Below are 17,589 nucleotides of genomic sequence, written 5' to 3'. Positions count from 1 at the left end.
GAGAGGGTCCAGAGGAGGGTCACTCGCATGATTACGGGACAGCAGGGCAGGCCCTATGAGGAGAGGCTACGGGACCTGAACCTGTTCGGCCTCCACAAGAGAAGGCTGAGGGGGGATCTAGTGGCCTGTTACAAACTAGTCAGGGGGGACCAGCAGGCATTGGGGGGAGTCCCTGTTCCCCTGAGCACTGCCAGGAGTGACCAGGAATAACGGTCTCAAGCTGGTGGAGGGTAGATTTAGGTTGGATATCAGGAGGCGCTACTTCACAGTCAGGGCGACTAGGATCTGCAACCAACTTCCAAGAGAAGTGGTGCTGGCTCCTACCCTGGGGGTTTTTAAGAGGAGGCTAGATGAACACCTTGCCGGGGTCGTTTGACCCCAGTATTCTTTCCTGCCATGGCAGGGGGTCGGACTAGATGATCTACTCATGTCCCTTCCGACCCTAGAAACTATGAAACTATGAAATGCAACATCTACTCATGGGAGACCATTGCCCAGGAGCACCCCAAATAGTGGAAGAGTCTGCTGCAAGGATCCCAGTACTTTGAAACCTTAGGATAAGAACAGGAGATGGAAACGCGGGAGCAACAGGAACAGTGTGCTGCAGACCTGAATCAAGAATCCAGAGCCACCCACTCCACATGGAAACGTGTCTGAGTTGCAACAGAGTCTGTTGATCCCAGCTTGACCTTGTCAGCCATCTTCAGAGCCACAGTCATCCTAGACTGAGAGGGGTTGCCAAAGATGGCAAAGGAAATATGGGTTTATGCCTTTTCCAGTAAAGGTTACTGTTGCACAGCATCGTGGGTAGTGCAATATCTCATTCTTTCTAGCCTGGAAAAACTTGGTTCTTGAAAGGCAAATGACGGTCTTGCCACATAACTGTCTGCTGCTGTACTGGGTTTGAAGAGGGTCTTTGCCCAGCCTCTTGAGCACACAGCATATTCCCTGGTAGAGGACACAAGAAAATAACAGAGGGCTCTAACTTGGTAACAGTGCCAGGGAATGAGGGAAACTGAGGTTGGAGTTAGCACTCTCTGGTTCTGAATACACACCTACAATCCACAGCATGCCAGGCCAGTGGCACATCAGGAGTCTGAGCACTGGTAAGAAATTAGTATGTTTTATTGGGCTTTTGCACCAGGTTCTCAATAGCTTGCACAGTTGATTTGTTTCTTTATTTAGCTTGAGAGCATTAGATTTGTTGAACAGATCTCATGATTTTTCTGTTCGGTGCAGTAGCTATGGTAAAGAAAAAACAAACAGCAATTGTATCCTTACCAGCTATGCTTGAGAGAGTCCAGAAAGTTTGCACCTGGTGGCAGCAGACTTAAACATATATCGCAGTAACATTTACTTGCTACCCTGTGAATGTCACAGAAGGTGCAAAAATGATTCAGTGCAGAATAATATGAAGAAAAGTTGTGTGACATGCAAGCATGCATGCATGTTTAAATAATATATATGCTAAGCTTATTGAGGTTCACTTTAAAACATTAAAGCTACATCTCATCCTAGTGTGAAGGAGTTTATTCATCACATACAGTGATTAGGTCCTATTAGATTTATAGCCCAATGTAGGATGCATTTCTTTAAGAAGGGCTTTTATCATGAACAAAGTATCATGACAGCCAGGCAATATTCTCCCCTGGGTAACATCTAATTTAGCTATATCCCAGTTGAGAAGGCAGTTTACAATATGGAATAAAACTTAAAACATTTAGTTTTTTACTCCAAATATCCCAAATCTCTTCTTGACCTTCTGCTCACAAACAGGGAAAAATGTAGAAGTGGTTGACAACTTGAGCAGCAGTTACCACAAAATGATTGCATGCGGGATCCTGAGGAAAGGAAGGATGGACAGTAGCAGAGTAAGGACTCTGAACTTCAGAAAAGCAGACTTTGACTCACCCGGGGAAATGATGGGCAGGGTCCTTTGGGAGGGCAGTCTGAAGGGGAAAGGAGTCCAGGTGAGCTTGATGTACTTTAAAGACCTTAATGAGGGACCAGGAGTTAATCATCCTGATGTATAGGAAGACTAGCAAGCATGGCTGAAGACCAGCTTGACTTAGCAGGGAACTCTTCAGTGAACTAATACACAGAAAGGAAGCTTACAAGAAGTGGAAATGTAGATAAACGACTAGGGATGAGTATAAAAGTATTGCTCAGGCATGGAGGGATGAAATCAAGAAGGACAAAGCACAATCGGAGTTGCAGCTAACAAGGGACATGAAAGGTAGAAACACTTCTTGTTACAAGTATGTCAGCAACAAAAGGAAGATCAGGGAAAGTGTATGTCCCTTACTGAATAGGGGAAAGCAACCTAGTGACAGATGATGTGGAAAAGGCTGAAGTATTCAATGCCTTTTTTTTGGCTCAGTTTTCACAAGCGAGGTCAGCTATTAACTACTGTACCTCACAGCATGGTTTGGGGAGGATCTGAGCAGCTAATAGTGGTGAAAGAACAGGTTAGAGACTACTTAGAAAAGCTGGACATGTACAAGCTCATGGGCCTGGATGCAGTACATCTGAGATGCTTATGGAGTTGGTTGTTGTGATTGCAGAGCTGCTGGCCATTATCTTTGAAAACTCATGGTGATTGGGGAGGTCCCAAACTGTTGGAAAATGGCAGCTATATAGTGCCTATCTTTAAGAAAGGGAAGTGTTGACACTGGATTTGGACCCAGCAGCTATACTTTTGTGCCCAGTGGGCACAACCCTCAGACCGACCACAACATCTGCCAGTTGATAATAGGCGAATTTATTGATACAGAGTAAGAACAAAAAAGCAACAATACAAACAATCCTATATCTACCAACTCTAGGGCTGTCATCAGAGTCAAAGTACATCTGGTCAGGATGCAGGCTCCGCTTTGAGGCGCTCTTTCTTAGGTGGCAGCAGTCTGGATGCCGAGGCCCACAGCCCCCCTCCAGTGGGGTGCATGACGTGAGCTGCTGGCGTGTGCCTTCTGTCTGTGGCAGCCTCGAGGACCCTTTCCAGGGGATGGGGATACGGGACCCCTCTCAGAGAGGAGGAGGAGGAAGACAAGAAAGAGAGATGGATAAGACAAAGGGAGGGGTCCTTTGTTACACTCAAGTCTCTGCTTTTGTATTCTCCTTCCCCGTGATGACTCCTGATGACTCTCCATCTGTGGCTATTTTTGGTTGGCTGTCTCTTTGTGGTTACACTTCCATGTAGCCTTCTGGGCCTTCTCCTAATTTGGTGCGTTCCCCCAGAACTGAGATTTAGGCCCCCCTGCTGTCTGAGGGCTGGTTGCTGGTATCACTTATTTTGCATTATGGGACATACTTCCTTTGCTTTCCAGGCTATTTCCTAGACTGTGTCCTTGTTATGTTAGACAACGCGTCTGCCTCGAAGGTTGTAATCTCGTGTTATGGTAAGCCCCCTTTCATTCTCAGACTGGGTCCATCCATTGGCCTTGTTGTGCTAGACAACCCGTCTACCTCCAGGACCATAAGAAGCTGTGTGTGTGTTTCCCAAGCTCTTTAGAAATTCAGTTAACCCCTGCTGCCCATCTTGACCCCTTATAATGCATAAATGTATACCTATAAGACAATTCCCCCAAAACGGTCTTTTAAATACCATTTCTAAGCCAACAGGAAGAAGGAGGAACTGGGGAACTACAACTGTTTAGCATCACCTCAGTCCTTTAAAATCATGGAGCAGGTCCTCAAGGAATTCATTTTTAAGAACTTGGAGGAGAAGGTGATTAGGAACAGTCAGCATGGATTCACCAGGGGCAATTCATGTCTGCCCAGCCTGATTGCTTTCTATGATGTGATGACTGGCTTTGTGGATGTGAGAAGAACAGTGGATGTGATATACCTTGATTTCAGCAAGTTTTCTGATACGATCTCCTATGATATTCTTGTAAGTAAGCTAAGGAAGTATGTGTTGGATGAACGGACTATAAGTTATGAGATGTAGCCGTAATGTTTTTAAGTCTATCATGTTCACACCTTCTGTGACATTCACGTGGTAGAAAGTAAATGCTATTATGGTAACTGGCTTTATCGTTGGGCTCAAATGTAGTAAGCATTGCCTTGATGTCTAGTTGGCAGCTGGAATCAAGTAGAGTGCCCCAGGTGTCAGTGCTGGGTCTGGTTTTGTTCAGTGTCTTCATCAGTGACCTGGAAGATGGGATGGAGTGTACACTCAGCAAGTTTGTGGATGACTCCAAGCTTGGGGGAGTAGTAGATATGCTGGAGCATAGGGTTAGGATTCAGAGAGACCTAGACACATTGGAGGATTGGACCAAAAGAAATCTGGCGTTCAGTAAAGACAAATGCAAAGTCCTTCACTTAGGATGGAACAATTATATGCATTGGTACAGACTGAGAACTGACTGGCTAAGCAGCAGCTCTTCATAAAAGGACTCAGGGCTTACAGAGGACAAGAAGCTGGATATGAGCTAATAGTGTACCCTTGTTGCGAAGAAGGCTAATGGCATATTGGGCTACATTAGTAGGAGTGCTGCCAGCAGAAGGAGGGAAGTGCTTTACTTGCTACTGACGAGGCCACATCTGGAGTAGTATGTCCAGTTTTGGGCCCCTTGTGATAGGGAGGTTGTGGACAAATTGGAGAGTCCAGAGGAGGACTGAGGAACATGACTTAGGACGAGAGGCTGAGGGAACTGGGCTTATTTAGTTTGGAGAAGAGAAGACTGAGCTCGTATTTCATAACGGCCTTCAGCTACCTGAAGGGTAGTTTCAAAGAGGATGGAGCTAGGCTGTTTGTGGCAGCAGATGACAGAACAAGGAGCAATGGTCTCAAGTTGCAGCAAGGGAAGTTAATATTAGATATTAGGAAAACAATTTTCATTAGGAGGGTAATGAAACACTGGAACAGGCTACCCAGAGAGGTTGTGGAATCTTGCTCCTTGTTGGTTTTTAAGACCCAGCTAGACCAATCCTTGGCTAGGATGAAACAGTTAGGGATAGTCCTGCTTTTAGCATGGGGGTGGACTAAATAACTTCCTAAGGTCCCTTCCAACTGTAATTTTCTATGGTTCTATGAATAGCCTTGTTACATGCACATTGCAATGGTGAGAGCATTACAAATACAGATGTTCTGTAAAAATGTAAGGAAATGCTCAGAAAGAATGCTAAAGCTGAGACAAACCTTTTAGCATTCTTGGCGAATTGCATCCCATACTGACAACTTGAATGTTAATTTCACATCACTAAAAATAAAAAATGGCCCAGGGTTTATTATGGAAACTGAATCATGTTTTTTTTTTTTTATATATACTAGTGCTAGATAGAAGCTTCTGTTCATACTCTGTGGACTGAAAAAGGCAGCTTCTGTGGTCTGTTAATGGTAGAATATTATCAGCACAAGAATAACATGAAGCTTCTGGAGAAAGCTGACAGAGAATTCCCTATTTCTAGGAAGACTCTAGTGGAGGCAGCATATCTGCCTCATTGCTTCCTTCTATCCCCACTATAGAGGGAGGGAATGTATTGGGAGGGTTATGGGTGGTGGGAGGGGTGTGAAGCAGAACTCCTGGGCTAGGGACAGACATTCAAAAAGCCTGAATTGATTTAACCTTTGCAAGTTAGTTTAACCTGGCTAGGCTGAACTGGTTTCCAATCATACAGACAATCCCTCTGGACTGAGGAAAACCAGGCACATACCTGCAGTAGCTTGGGCTGGAAGCTGGGAGGAGTGCTAAAGAAGCCCTCCTTCCCCCTCCACAGAGCCAAACTGAGGGGGGCATGGCCAGGTGGCAGCAGTGTTCTGAGTAGAGGGGGGTGAAGCCCTACCCTGTCTGCAGTCCTAGGCTTTTCCACACTCACTGCTCAAGGGGTGCGGGTGTTACCAGCCTGCAGTCGTGGGCTAGCACTCTGAGGCAAGGGTGTGTGTGCAGTGCATGCATCTGTTGAGGATACAGAGCTTTTCACTTCTCCCTGCTTCTGTGTACCATCTGCTAGAGCTGTGCGACGCTTCGGTCCCTGATTCGATTCAGAAGAGAATCGATCCAGTTCAGTGGCCAAATCTCTGAATCTGAATCAAATCAGAGGACCCTTTAATCTCTCTGAATTGTATCAGAACGCTTCGAATCAATTCGGAAAGACTCGGTGATTTGGACATAGAAATAACTTAAATGTTTTTTCTACGCACCTCTAGGTACTAGACAGCTTGTGAATGCTGTGATGGTGGGGCAGATGGAGCATCCCACAGAAACATGGGGGACTCCCAGTGCGCTCGACAGAAGACCCGGAAATGGACCAGAAGCACTTCCGGTCACTTCCAGGTCCACTTGAGAGCATGCTGGGGGGTCTCCCCGCACCTCCCTGGCTTGGCAACTGGTGCCTCCTGGGTCTAGGGGGCACCTGGGGTCCCCCCACAGCTGATTGCTGAGCTGGGGAGACATGAGGGTGGGGCCAAGTACGCTTCTCAGTGGACCCAGAAATGGACTGGAACTATTTCCGGTCCACTTCTGGGTTTGCCGCTGGGCATGTGGGGATTGGATGTCAGTGAAAGCCAAATAGAAATGTTGGTTTTGTTCAGTTCTTTAAGAGAGCATTGTATGTATCTAGGCTTGTCCACTGCAGATTCTTTGTAACTTTGACAAGAGAGCTAATGTAAAGGTTAAGCCCTAGCTTCTTATAATGTCTCCATAATGACTACATTTCTTGGTTTCAGACCACTTGCAACTTACAACAGCCTCACAGACAAACACTTGACTGGATACTTCAGCAATACGAGGATAAGACGGCATCTCCACCGATCAGGGCTGGTAGGTTTCAAATCTCAACCTTTTTACCCAAAGGATTTTAGTGCTGTCAGTTTTTGTAGTCACAAAGTGTTAAACATGGCCTGCAGGCCAGATTTAGCTCATGGAGCTATGTCAACAGGCTTTGTGGGGCCTGCTGCTGACATCTGGGGTACAGAGCTCCCCTGGGGATGGGGCCATTTGTGGGAGGTGAGTGTTGGCTGTATTAACCTCTACAGCTCCATGGTGCTGCTCATCCCACTGCTGACTTGGCTTGTCCTACCACCAAATCCATGTTCAGCTCCATCCTGTAAGGATTCCTGTGGTCTAGACCTGATTTGAGACCTGTTGAGTTTGACACTCCTACTTTAGCTCCTTAGTAGAGGTAAGGTCACTGCTTTCAAAAATTTGTCAACTAGCTGAACACATGAAATCATACCATGACAGCGTGATGTAATGTCATCACTTTGCATTTTCATCACCTCATTACTAACCCTGCCAATAAGCTAGCATACTATGGGTCCAATGTGATCTGGAATCCTGTAAGTATAGTAATAGTTGAGGGATACAGAGCTATATTACTAGAAATGGGATGATCCTATAGAACAGAGTACAGGGGCTAATCCTGACCTGGTCTGTTGCCTGCAAAGTGGCCTCAGGAACACCAGTGGGAGTTTAAGGCAGTTAGTATGTTGCAGGAAGTACTTGACATACTTCAGAATTGGAGACCAGAGGAGCTGAGGGTGCTCATAGTCTTGTATGACTGGGCCATAAAAATGTCACTCATTATTAATATGGGTATATGGGTTATAAAGCAAGTTTACTGGTTCCATCTTGCTATGAACTCTCAAGCCTACACAGTAGATATTATCTGTCTATCTATTACTAGATAGCTACGTATCTCTATATATTAATTATGGTGTGTGAATGCATAGGCTTACAACTTGTTCACTTTTTCCCTATTTAATATTATATTTAATGGTATTAGGTTAAATTAGTAGATTGCAGAGACTTAAAGGGAGGACACTGCACTGTAAATATAGTGTGAAACATTCAGCCAAAGAAAAGAAAATGTCATATCTCCTAATGAGCCACATGGGGAATTGTCTGATCACTGAGAATTTTAAATGATACTTACAGCAGTATAAAACTGCTTCTGACTGAGCCTTGAATGGTTCACAAGTGTGGGAGCTCGATGCCGAATTATATAGGACTGAATTAAGCACAGGCTCAGACCTGTTCAATTTAAAACTTTTATTGTTTCACAAAGTCATAAACTAAAGGAGGTCTGTTGGTTCACGAGGTTCCCAAATCAAGCCCTTGCTCTCTAACACGGAGGCTAGGTGCGGCTGCCTGATTCAGTAGTCTCAGAACTGGTCAACAGCTCATTTAAAAGGAGTCCCTTATCTTTTTTTAGGCAAAAGATACAAAACTGTCCCCATGCTGGAAGTGAGGCATCTAACATAACTTTACTATTAGTTATATATGATAACACTTATACATATGCATTTCTAATTCTTACTTCTATTGGTTATTTAGTTAACTTCTCTATATTATAATATCAGGTGATACGCTTTGTATTATAATCATTACGCTTCTTATGTTAATCCTTAATGACCTTTATATTTCTTATGCTAATTTTTTATAACCTAAATACATTATTCATCTATATGTTTTGCTGGTTTTTGCAGGGTTAAAATGTCAAAACTGACATAATATGCGGTTGTTTTTTCGTCATTGTGGTTTAGCCTGTTCAAAGGTCAGAAGTTCAGTATTTTCATCTAAGGGTCAGAAAGTGATTACCAGAATGTCCATCGCTGACTCCTCAGCCTCCTTGAAGCATTCTGGGAGTTTTAGTGCATTTTTTTTTTTTAATGCTAGGTCTTGCTTAGCATAAGCACTCTCTCACAACAAGGAAGTAGTTATTGAAACTGAGGTGTTAAGAAACATAATTGCCTGTTATAATACAACAGTCCACATGGCTTTGTGGTATTGGAGACCCCTAGTTACATTTTACGTGTAAATAGTAGCTAACCTTTGTGTAGGACTAAGTTTGGGGCAATGTTGTAATAAGTCGTTATATATGAATAGCACCATATTACCACGTAGTAATGCTTCAACCAGTACCTCTGTCACTGTGTCTCATATTTTAGAGACAATATTTTTTTGGATGCTTATGATAAATCAACAATGTTTTCACTAGTTCTGGCATTAATTTGAAGGTCTCATCGTGAGAATTTGTAAGCCTTTATTATACAAAGTTAGATTATTGAATTGTTTTAAAAGGCAGTATCAAAACATCAAAGTTACATATAAAATACAATTGAAATGAGCCATTTGCTAATGTATTTTATATCTCACTAGTAGTTTTAATACCTAAGGAGGGAACTTCATTAAGGTGACTATAATATGTACAGAGAAAAGGATTTTTCCTCTCATTCTGCGCATGGTTTGTTTAGATTCCATCGTCTTTTTTCTGTATGCTTTCCTTTTATTTGTTCACGGCAGATCTCAAGAAGTGGAAGAATAATATCAGAGAGAGAATATCATCTCAATGTGATGAGGAAGGATCACCAAAAATATGTTCGGGAGTGCCTAGCTCAGGCCATATTTCACAGGGTCCTTGACATGGAGGTAAGTGTGTATTATCTACTTCATAAGACTTTTTGAACAATTACCTAGTCATGCCTAGATGCTGTTCTGTAGTGTTGGGTTGTTTTTAATGTTATGACCTGGTATTTCCCCTGAGAAGTGTTCTCCTTGCCTTTCTCCCCACAAAGTATTCCTTTGTGGGGAGAAAGGCAAGGAGCCACCATTCTTGTGATTCCAGCAATAAGAATAGTTTTGGAACACCGACTAACCCCAGTACTCATCCCTCTCTGTGCCCAATATTTTGGTCATAGAACAGCTGTTTAACACTTGACAAATAAAGCTGCAGGCAGTGGCAAGAAGAAGGGAGAGAGTTGCCCATCACTCCCAGATAGGGTTGTAAGGAGGCTCTTTATAGGATCAGATAAAATGCAGTCATGTGCCAAATAGTAAAGGCACCTTAGTGTGTTGTTGCATACAAGCTTTAGGCTGAACTGAAAATATGAACTTCTCTAAATTGGCCTTCCATGTTTCTCTTAACTGTATTGGTCTGCAATATAGCCATTCCAAACTCCTTAGCCCTCACCATCTGTAGCTCAATTTCCAAGCTCTAAAAAGAAAAAGAATAAAATTAGTGACATCTGCTTAAACTACATTATCTCTACAATTGCACTGAATTTGAGCGTAAGCTCAGCACCCTTTTTAAAGATTCTGGGTTTTAAAGTACTCCCAAGCTTCAACTCCAAATTCTGAGTGGTGGCAGAGATGTTGGCATTTAAACAGCTGTCCTCTTTGCTGTAGTTTGTTGTGCTGGCCAGCTTAGATTCCTGACTAAATATTCCATCAGTGACTTTTTAACTGGCATAACACCTAGGATATGCATGTAATCTGATTGGCTGACTCAGCCCTGCTCCATGTAGCTTGTAGTCACAAGCATTATAATATTTGCTCCAGTCTGGTCCCTGAGACTGAGTCATCTTGGCTCACACAAACATCACAACAGTAGAGTAGAAAAACGTGTCTTTTGAAATGTGTAATTTATGTATTACTTAATTATGTAATGCATTTGCATCTTTTTATGTCATGTTTCAGACCGGGGTCTCAATAATCTTCTACTAAAATGCATAGCTGGAAAAAGGGAATAGTTATTCAGCATAGGTTTTGAGAACTTATCCCATTTCTTTCCTGAGTGATCTGGCAGAAGTGGAGAGAGCTGTACCCAAGCTCCCCTGATAGGGACCCAGACCTACAGAGTAGCTTATCTGCACCTGCACCAGGTCTCTGCCCCCCATCCCCCTCACCACTCCCTGTTAAGCAGGGATCCCTGTCCCCTCTGTCTTGCACAGAGGCACAGCATTAGCTAGCAGACCACATGCTGGCTATAGTCCATGCTGTGGCAGACGGGACAAAGGCAGAATCAACAGGTAGCTGGTAATGTCCCTCTGTTATTTTCTTAATGGGGTGATAAACACTGAGTTAGGGGTGATAAACACTGTATTATCAACTCCCTGGTGGGCTGGTCAGGAGGCAGGGGGGAACCTCTGCCTAATCAGAACATCCTGGGGGCCTGGCCATGCCCCCCCTTAGCTCAGCACTGTAAAGGGAAAGGAGGGCTGCTGTAGTGCCCCCTGGCTTCTAGTCTGAGCTACTGCAGGCATTTTTTCAGTCCAGAGGGGATTTCTGTTGGGTTACAAACTGATTTAGCCTAGCCAGGTTATACTAACCAGCAAAGGATCTGGGACAGACATTGCATAAAATGGTTTGACCCAAATCAGTTAAGTCTGATACTAGATTCAACCAGGTTTATCTCAAACCAGTTTCGGCCATTTTCAAACTGGTTTATGTGCACTGAGCATCTGTTCTGTTACAGGTTTAAACCAGTTTCTGATCACTTTATGTGTAATGTCTGTCCCTAGCCTTCAGCCTAAGGCTTTTTGAATATCTGTCCCTAGCCACAAGGAGTAGCCAGAGGCTCAGTCCTGTTGTTTCCATTGACACTTGGTGTGGTTATTAATGGGATTTCTTTCTCTATCACCCTGATAGCGTCATCACCAGCTAGAAATAAAAAGAAAACTGGAAAATGTTGTGAGGAAGGAGAGGGTGCAGAGAATCAAGGTAAGGTTGTTTGACCAGAGTGGCCCTGAGCGCTCGGCACTGCTGCCTTGTGTCACTTACACCTTGGTGGGACCAGCCCCGTGGTAGTAAAACGATCTCTAAGGAGTTGCGGAGGCTCAGATGCATAACTTTCCCTTCTAGGTGGAACGTTCAAGAAGATCAGGGGAAGATGCTAATCTTCTGCTCTCTCCGCACCCACCCACTGCTCCAAGAAATCATTATCGACACCCTCCTTTAGTTGATGGAGAACAATCTGGTCACTCACGATTGGTAAGTCCTGCCAAGTACCCCTGATCCTACCACATGTATGTTCATAAACACAGACCTCTTGTCTGTGGCATTCGCTTCCCTAATTACTCCATACTTGTGGCCTAACTGTTGTGTAGTTGTAGAGGAAATTCCTATTTGCTCTTGTGGGAGCAGGGTCAGGCTTTTTGAAAGGAATCTCCTTGTGATGCTGTGCTTAGTACAAGGTAGCGTTGCCTCATGATAAATCTATGTTAAAACTTTCTTTCTCACCTGCAACCATGATTAGACCAGTATCAGTACACTCTGTATTATCAACAAGAGGGTAAATGCAGTAGTTCTAGGCAAGTTTGTACATATCATAAAATAAGAAAAACAATTAAGGCTTTTCTGGGGGAGAGAAGAGAAGGGGTGATGTGCTAAATGACATGCCACAGGAGATGTCCTTTGGAGTGTTTCTGGCCCAGGCAGGTGGTTTATGCTTTTGTTAAGGGGATGGCTAATATTCAGAATCATTATTAGTGCTGAAATTTGGCTTTCCATTTCTGTAGTAATAATTTGCACCCACGGAATCAGTGTTTTGGGCTGGTTGACTCTCGGGTGGAGTAGATGATGCCTGAGGTCTCTTCCAATCTTGTCATTCGACAAGTCCTCTATGTCCTTCTCCCTCCTGTGCCTTCTCTTCCCTCATATCCAGACCATGGACCTCTAAATAGCCTTAACTGTCAATACCAAATTAGAGAGTAAGCTTGCAGGGAAGAAAAACGTTAGGTTTTGATCAATATTTAGCAGTTTTCTAAGCTCAGAATTTTGAACGTTTGTGTTCTACAGGGCATAAAAAGAAGAGATAAAAGAGAAAGTGTCAGAGAACTGCTGACTATTGATTAAAACCTGTGTCCTATGCAGACTCCTTGCCCCAGGACTGAAGTCTAATATAGGATCATCTGAAGTGGCCCCTAAGAGCTCATAACCATATGTGAACGACATTGTGATCTTACATTGGCAAAGCTAGGTAATGGGAAAGAGTCTCAGAAAAGGTTTGAGCACTCCATGTGAGACCCTTGAAGGGGCTTGCACTTCAGATCTTCAGGTCTTTTGGAAAATTAGTCTCCTCAGGGTGGGCCCCCAAAATTATCAGTCACTTTGTGAGGCAGGAAGGAGCTGCTCTGCTCGCATGGTTATGTTTTGAGATTCTGCACTCCAAGGTTCATCTTGTTCTTTGGGTATCATTTGCTTTTGCTTTAACTCTGCCAAATCTCCATGTCCAATTGCAAAGTTTGATTAAGGTTTGCAGGTCTGAGGTTTATCTGTAATAGTATTGAGCCTCTTACAGGATTATTTATGGAAATTACTTCCTTTTTTAAATGTTCACTCTTATTTCACTCATTCAGTCTTTCTCTCCTCGACCGAACACTGCACCAGAAAACATGCAACGCCCAGTTCGGCTGCAACCACTTCACAGCTATGCCACAGCAGGATCTGTACCAAAGACTCTGAGTTCCAAGCAGAAGGTGTCAATGCTTGAACATAATCATCATTTTACCAATGGGGTTAGCCTTGATTTCTTTATGAAAATTATTCAATTTTAGGAACTCTGTAGAAAGGATGATTTTAAAATAGCTTAATACTGTGAGTCACAGACAAAGTGCCTACTGTACTATCATTTATCAGCTTTCTATTCAGGCTCTCCTTTTTAACCTTCTTTTAGTTTTGCAAAAGGCATTGTCCTATTGGCTTCATGCCCAATCCTCGATCACAGCAATGAGAAAATGCAATGGACACTGCTTTTGTAGTATACTCTTTGCATACAAAATCTTCACTCAGGAAAGTTTTGAGGGTGCATACCTATTAACAGCAACAGCTGGGAATATTTAAGTGCATCTCAGCAAGGCTTCACCTTTACTCTCCACATTTGTAAAGGAAGAGGCCACCACTTCTCTTTTATTTCCTGTACTTCTCCCTTTTAAATCAAAGAACCAGAAAGACGGAGGGGAGCAGGTTAATGAGAGTTGGCATGTGCTGTTATTTAAAGTTATTCCCAGCTGTTATTTAAAAGTGAAATTCAGCTTTTCCTTCCCATCATCTAGAAAAGGGGTCCAGTTCAGATGTTTTAGTCCATGGGTTGGGTGGCTTCTGAATAGGGGCTATAATCATTGCAAAAATCTGTCATGCATGCAGAATTATGAACTATCACGCGCTTGTCTTTCTAGCCAGCACTCACATGAAATAGCTAATGGTAACTTAATGCAAATCCCAGTTCCAGAACATGCAAAGATTTGGGCGTTTCCTCTGTATGCCTGTCTTCATTTTTGGTGCCTTGGTATCTTCTGCGCTCCTGGCTAAAATTCAGCTTGTAGGGGAAGTAGAGCTCTACTTAGAAATGCATTGAGGTAATTTGTGATGAATATTCTTAATCTGGATGAGATGTAGCTCTTTTGGGTTTTGCCTACAAGGAAAGAAAATCACCACTATAAAAAAAAATATATATATATATATATTTTAACTGTACACACTAATTCTGTTCACTTTATTAGATAGTGGGGTTCAACTTTTCAAAAGACCAGAGCTGTTTCTCCATTTGCATTTGCAGGTTTGTATATGGAGATTCAGATTCTTTGTTTCATACACAAATGGCTGCATGAACAAAACCTTGGACACAAATTATGGAGGGTTTTTTTTTAAAAATCTGTTTTCTGAATGGAAAATACAAAACACAGTCAGACCATGTACAGTCCAATACAGTACTGAGTTGTGCTGAGTAAATTCAGTATTTGCATGAACTTGGTTTTAACCTGTTACTATGATTTCAGGGAAATAAAGGTATGATAGGATTGACAAATTCAGTGGATTACTCAAATGGAATATCCCCATATCAACTTCCCATCATGAACAATTATGTGATACCAGTGCCACCCCCACCCACAAAAGGAGATAAGAATGGAAAGTCTGTGAGACAGGGGGCAGCCAGAGGGAGACTATTTCGTCCCACCACTGCACCAAATGGCTTAGAGCAACTTTTAACAAAGGTACTTTTTGTCTTTTTGGTATTTATATTACGTGCCTTAAAGAACCTCACTTTCAACTGTGTATATGAAGAGACTGGATATTGTAGTTGAAGTGACTGGACCCATGTTGATCCTATTGGTAGAAAGAAAAAAAAAGGTATAGTGGTTATGTTAGGCATCTGGTTCCGCATACACTAAAATGTTTAGAGTTTTTAAATGTATTTAAAAAATATTGGTGTTTGAAAACAGGGGCACATATTGAAATGGACTCAAGGTCCATCTAATCCAGCTGCCTGTTTCTGGACAAAGTGAAGATGCTGTAAAGAACCTGGAGTAGGCAGTTATGGCTACCAAACCTGATGAAGCTATTCAACTTTTGCTTGAAGAAAAGTAGAGTACACTAAAATGAACTTGGCCCATCTTAACTATGATGGTCAAAATGGACTATAGTAGTGTAGCCTTGCACTTCATGACAAACTCACTGAAGTAGGCTTACTCATCAGATGTCAACTTAAAAGAGTAACAGGGCAGTTCTATGCAGATCTCAACCACCCGTGGACCAACTTGTGCTGTGTTAATGCTGATAAAGAGCAGGGAGGTGAAAGCACTGCTAACAAAACACAACAGAATAGTAGGTACAACATTTTTAGGAGCTACTCTGCATTGAACAGAACATTGCCACGGGTGTACTACATGGCTTTACACAACCTGGACATGTTGATGCCTTTAACACAGTGCTGACTTGGGAAGAAGTAGAAACTTGTCGCATTGCTGAGAAATGGTGCAACACCTGGATCAGATGCAATACTCCGAGAAGTTTATAAAATTGGATGCAAGATCCTAGCTGGGCACTTATATCAGTTCTTTTCCTGAATATGGAATGAAAGGAGCATACCCTCAGAGACCCAGCCATTTTTTAAATCTACATGAGCAAAGTTGAGAAATAAAAATGTGGTAATTATCAGGTGATCTGTCTGTTGGCCACAGGTGGTAAGACTATTCTGGATCCTCTTCAACCCTTTGCTCTTGCACATGATGGATAGGAAAATCCTGGAGAGAGTTTCAGTCAGCTAGCTAGAGAATGGTAGGTACATATTAGTTCCCAGGAACAAAACCAACATTTCTATTTGGCTTTCACTGACATCCCCAAAGCTTTGGCCAGATCAGCAGGTCTGGATTTTGGGCCAACTATAAAACAGAAAAATATGATGTCCAGCACCAGGTAGCCCTGGAAAGAAGCTATGCAAAACTTTTGAATAACCTTGGGTGGAAATGAACTGCCTGTCATTCATGAATTCATCTCTCTTGGAAGTGTCCTGACTAGCTGTGCCTGAATTAATGAGGGTGAGCTCTCATGTCTGTAAAGGTAGTGTGGCCTTTGGCAGACTCATTGAAGAAGAACAGTCTACAGGGCAGTGCTACTATCGACTGCTACGTAGATGTGGGATTTGGAAAGTATGAAGAAGGCCTGTCCAGCAGCTAGAGACACTGTAGCAGAGGTTCCAGTGAATCTGACTTCACCTTAACTGGTATGACAGACTGAGGTTGTGCAGCATGCTGATTGCATAAATATTGAACATTAATTGTAAGGGTTCAGTGCCACTGGCCACATGGTACAGGAGAATGATAAGCAAATACCCCAGAAAAGGGGCTGTCAGCCCCTGTGGGCCAGAGCCAATCCATGAAGAGATGGGTAGGTGTGGAGGGATGTGGGGGACATATGGGTCAGTGTATGGGGGGGGCTGTGGGTATAGGGGCTGCTTAGGAGGGGTCAGTCCCCTGCCCCCAACAGAGCAGAGCCCCCCCACAGCGCATGGACTGCTGTGCCTGCAGGGTCCCAGCACCTCCCAGCCCCCTTGCTGGTCTCCAGGCCCCTGCTTGTTCTCCTGCGCATTCCTCTGCTTGTCTTCAGCTTCCCAAGGCTGGAGATGAGCAGGAGAACAAGCAGGAGGCTGGAGACAGCAGGGGAATGTCTCCAGCTCATCTCCAGGTGCTTGTCTGCAGCCTCCTATTGGTTCCCCTGCTCGTCTCCAGCCTCAGGAGATGAGCTGGAGACATTCCCCTGCTGTCTTCAGCCTCCTGCTTGTTCTCCTGCTCATCTCCAGCCTCGGGAGGCTGTAGACAAGCGGTGGAGGGTGGGATCTCCAGCTTGTCCCCTGCTCATTCTCCTGCTCAGTCTCCAGTCCTCTGGAGGCTGGAGATAAGCAAGAGAATGACCAGGAGGTGGAAACAAGTAGGGGAGCGATCAAGAGCCCAAAGATGATTCAGGGATTCCCCTAGTCGGCTCTAGGCTTCCCTTCTCAGTTGCTGCCCCACCCCCCCGCATTGCTCCCCCACCTGGCTTCAGCCTCTTGCACCATCCACAGCTTATCAGCAGCAGCAGATGGGGTGGCTCAGGGCCTCATGGCACAGCCCCCTTGCATGGCATGGGGCTGCCAGGGGCAGTGGGGCTTGACCTTGGCCACCTGGCCCCAATGGTGCAGCTTCCATGTTGTGCAGGTGTGGCCTGGCTCAGCTGGGGGCTGCGCGCTGTCTGGCAGCTCAGGTGTGCTGCAGCTGTCACCCAGGGTTTGGCACCGCTCAGCCCAAGAAGCTAGGAGCTCTGGGACAGCGTGTGGTACCCTGCTGAGCTAGGCTGCACCCATGCAATACAGCAGCATGGGTGCCAGGAAGCTGGGGCCAAGCCCCGCTGCCCCCCATGGAGGTGGGGGGGCTGTGCCATGAAGCCCCAGACAGCCCCAACCACTGCTGCTACTGCTGGTGAGAGTGGTGGGGCTGGGGCCGGGCGGGAGAGTGATCGGGGTGGGGGGGAACGAATAGGGGCTGAGATTGGGTGGACTGCTCTCCATGGTCCCCTCCCCCCCTCCTCCAGCCCTCCAACCCCCTTATTTACC

The 17,589-nt window shown here is 44.3% G+C and overlaps 1 protein-coding gene across 1 annotated transcript in view; it reads left to right on the top strand.

The window, feature by feature from the left end:
* Positions 1-17,589, top strand: part of ERICH3 (glutamate rich 3) — an 83,400-nt gene that overhangs the window by 10,792 nt on the left and 55,019 nt on the right. Inside the window, exons 2-7 of the mRNA XM_090048583.1 lie at positions 6,671-6,764; positions 9,249-9,374; positions 11,373-11,444; positions 11,586-11,714; positions 13,082-13,240; positions 14,501-14,716. Coding sequence (XP_089904709.1) covers positions 6,671-6,764; positions 9,249-9,374; positions 11,373-11,444; positions 11,586-11,714; positions 13,082-13,240; positions 14,501-14,716 — 796 coding nt within the window. The remainder of the gene's footprint in view (positions 1-6,670; positions 6,765-9,248; positions 9,375-11,372; positions 11,445-11,585; positions 11,715-13,081; positions 13,241-14,500; positions 14,717-17,589) is intronic.

The sequence above is a fragment of the Crocodylus siamensis genome, chromosome 5 (assembly GCF_052110815.1).
Source record: "Crocodylus siamensis isolate JL-2025a chromosome 5, ASM5211081v1, whole genome shotgun sequence".
Classification (NCBI taxonomy): Eukaryota; Metazoa; Chordata; order Crocodylia; family Crocodylidae; genus Crocodylus; species Crocodylus siamensis.
The sequence above is the reverse complement of the archived record's forward strand: the minus strand, read 5'-3'. Positions and strand labels throughout refer to the sequence as shown.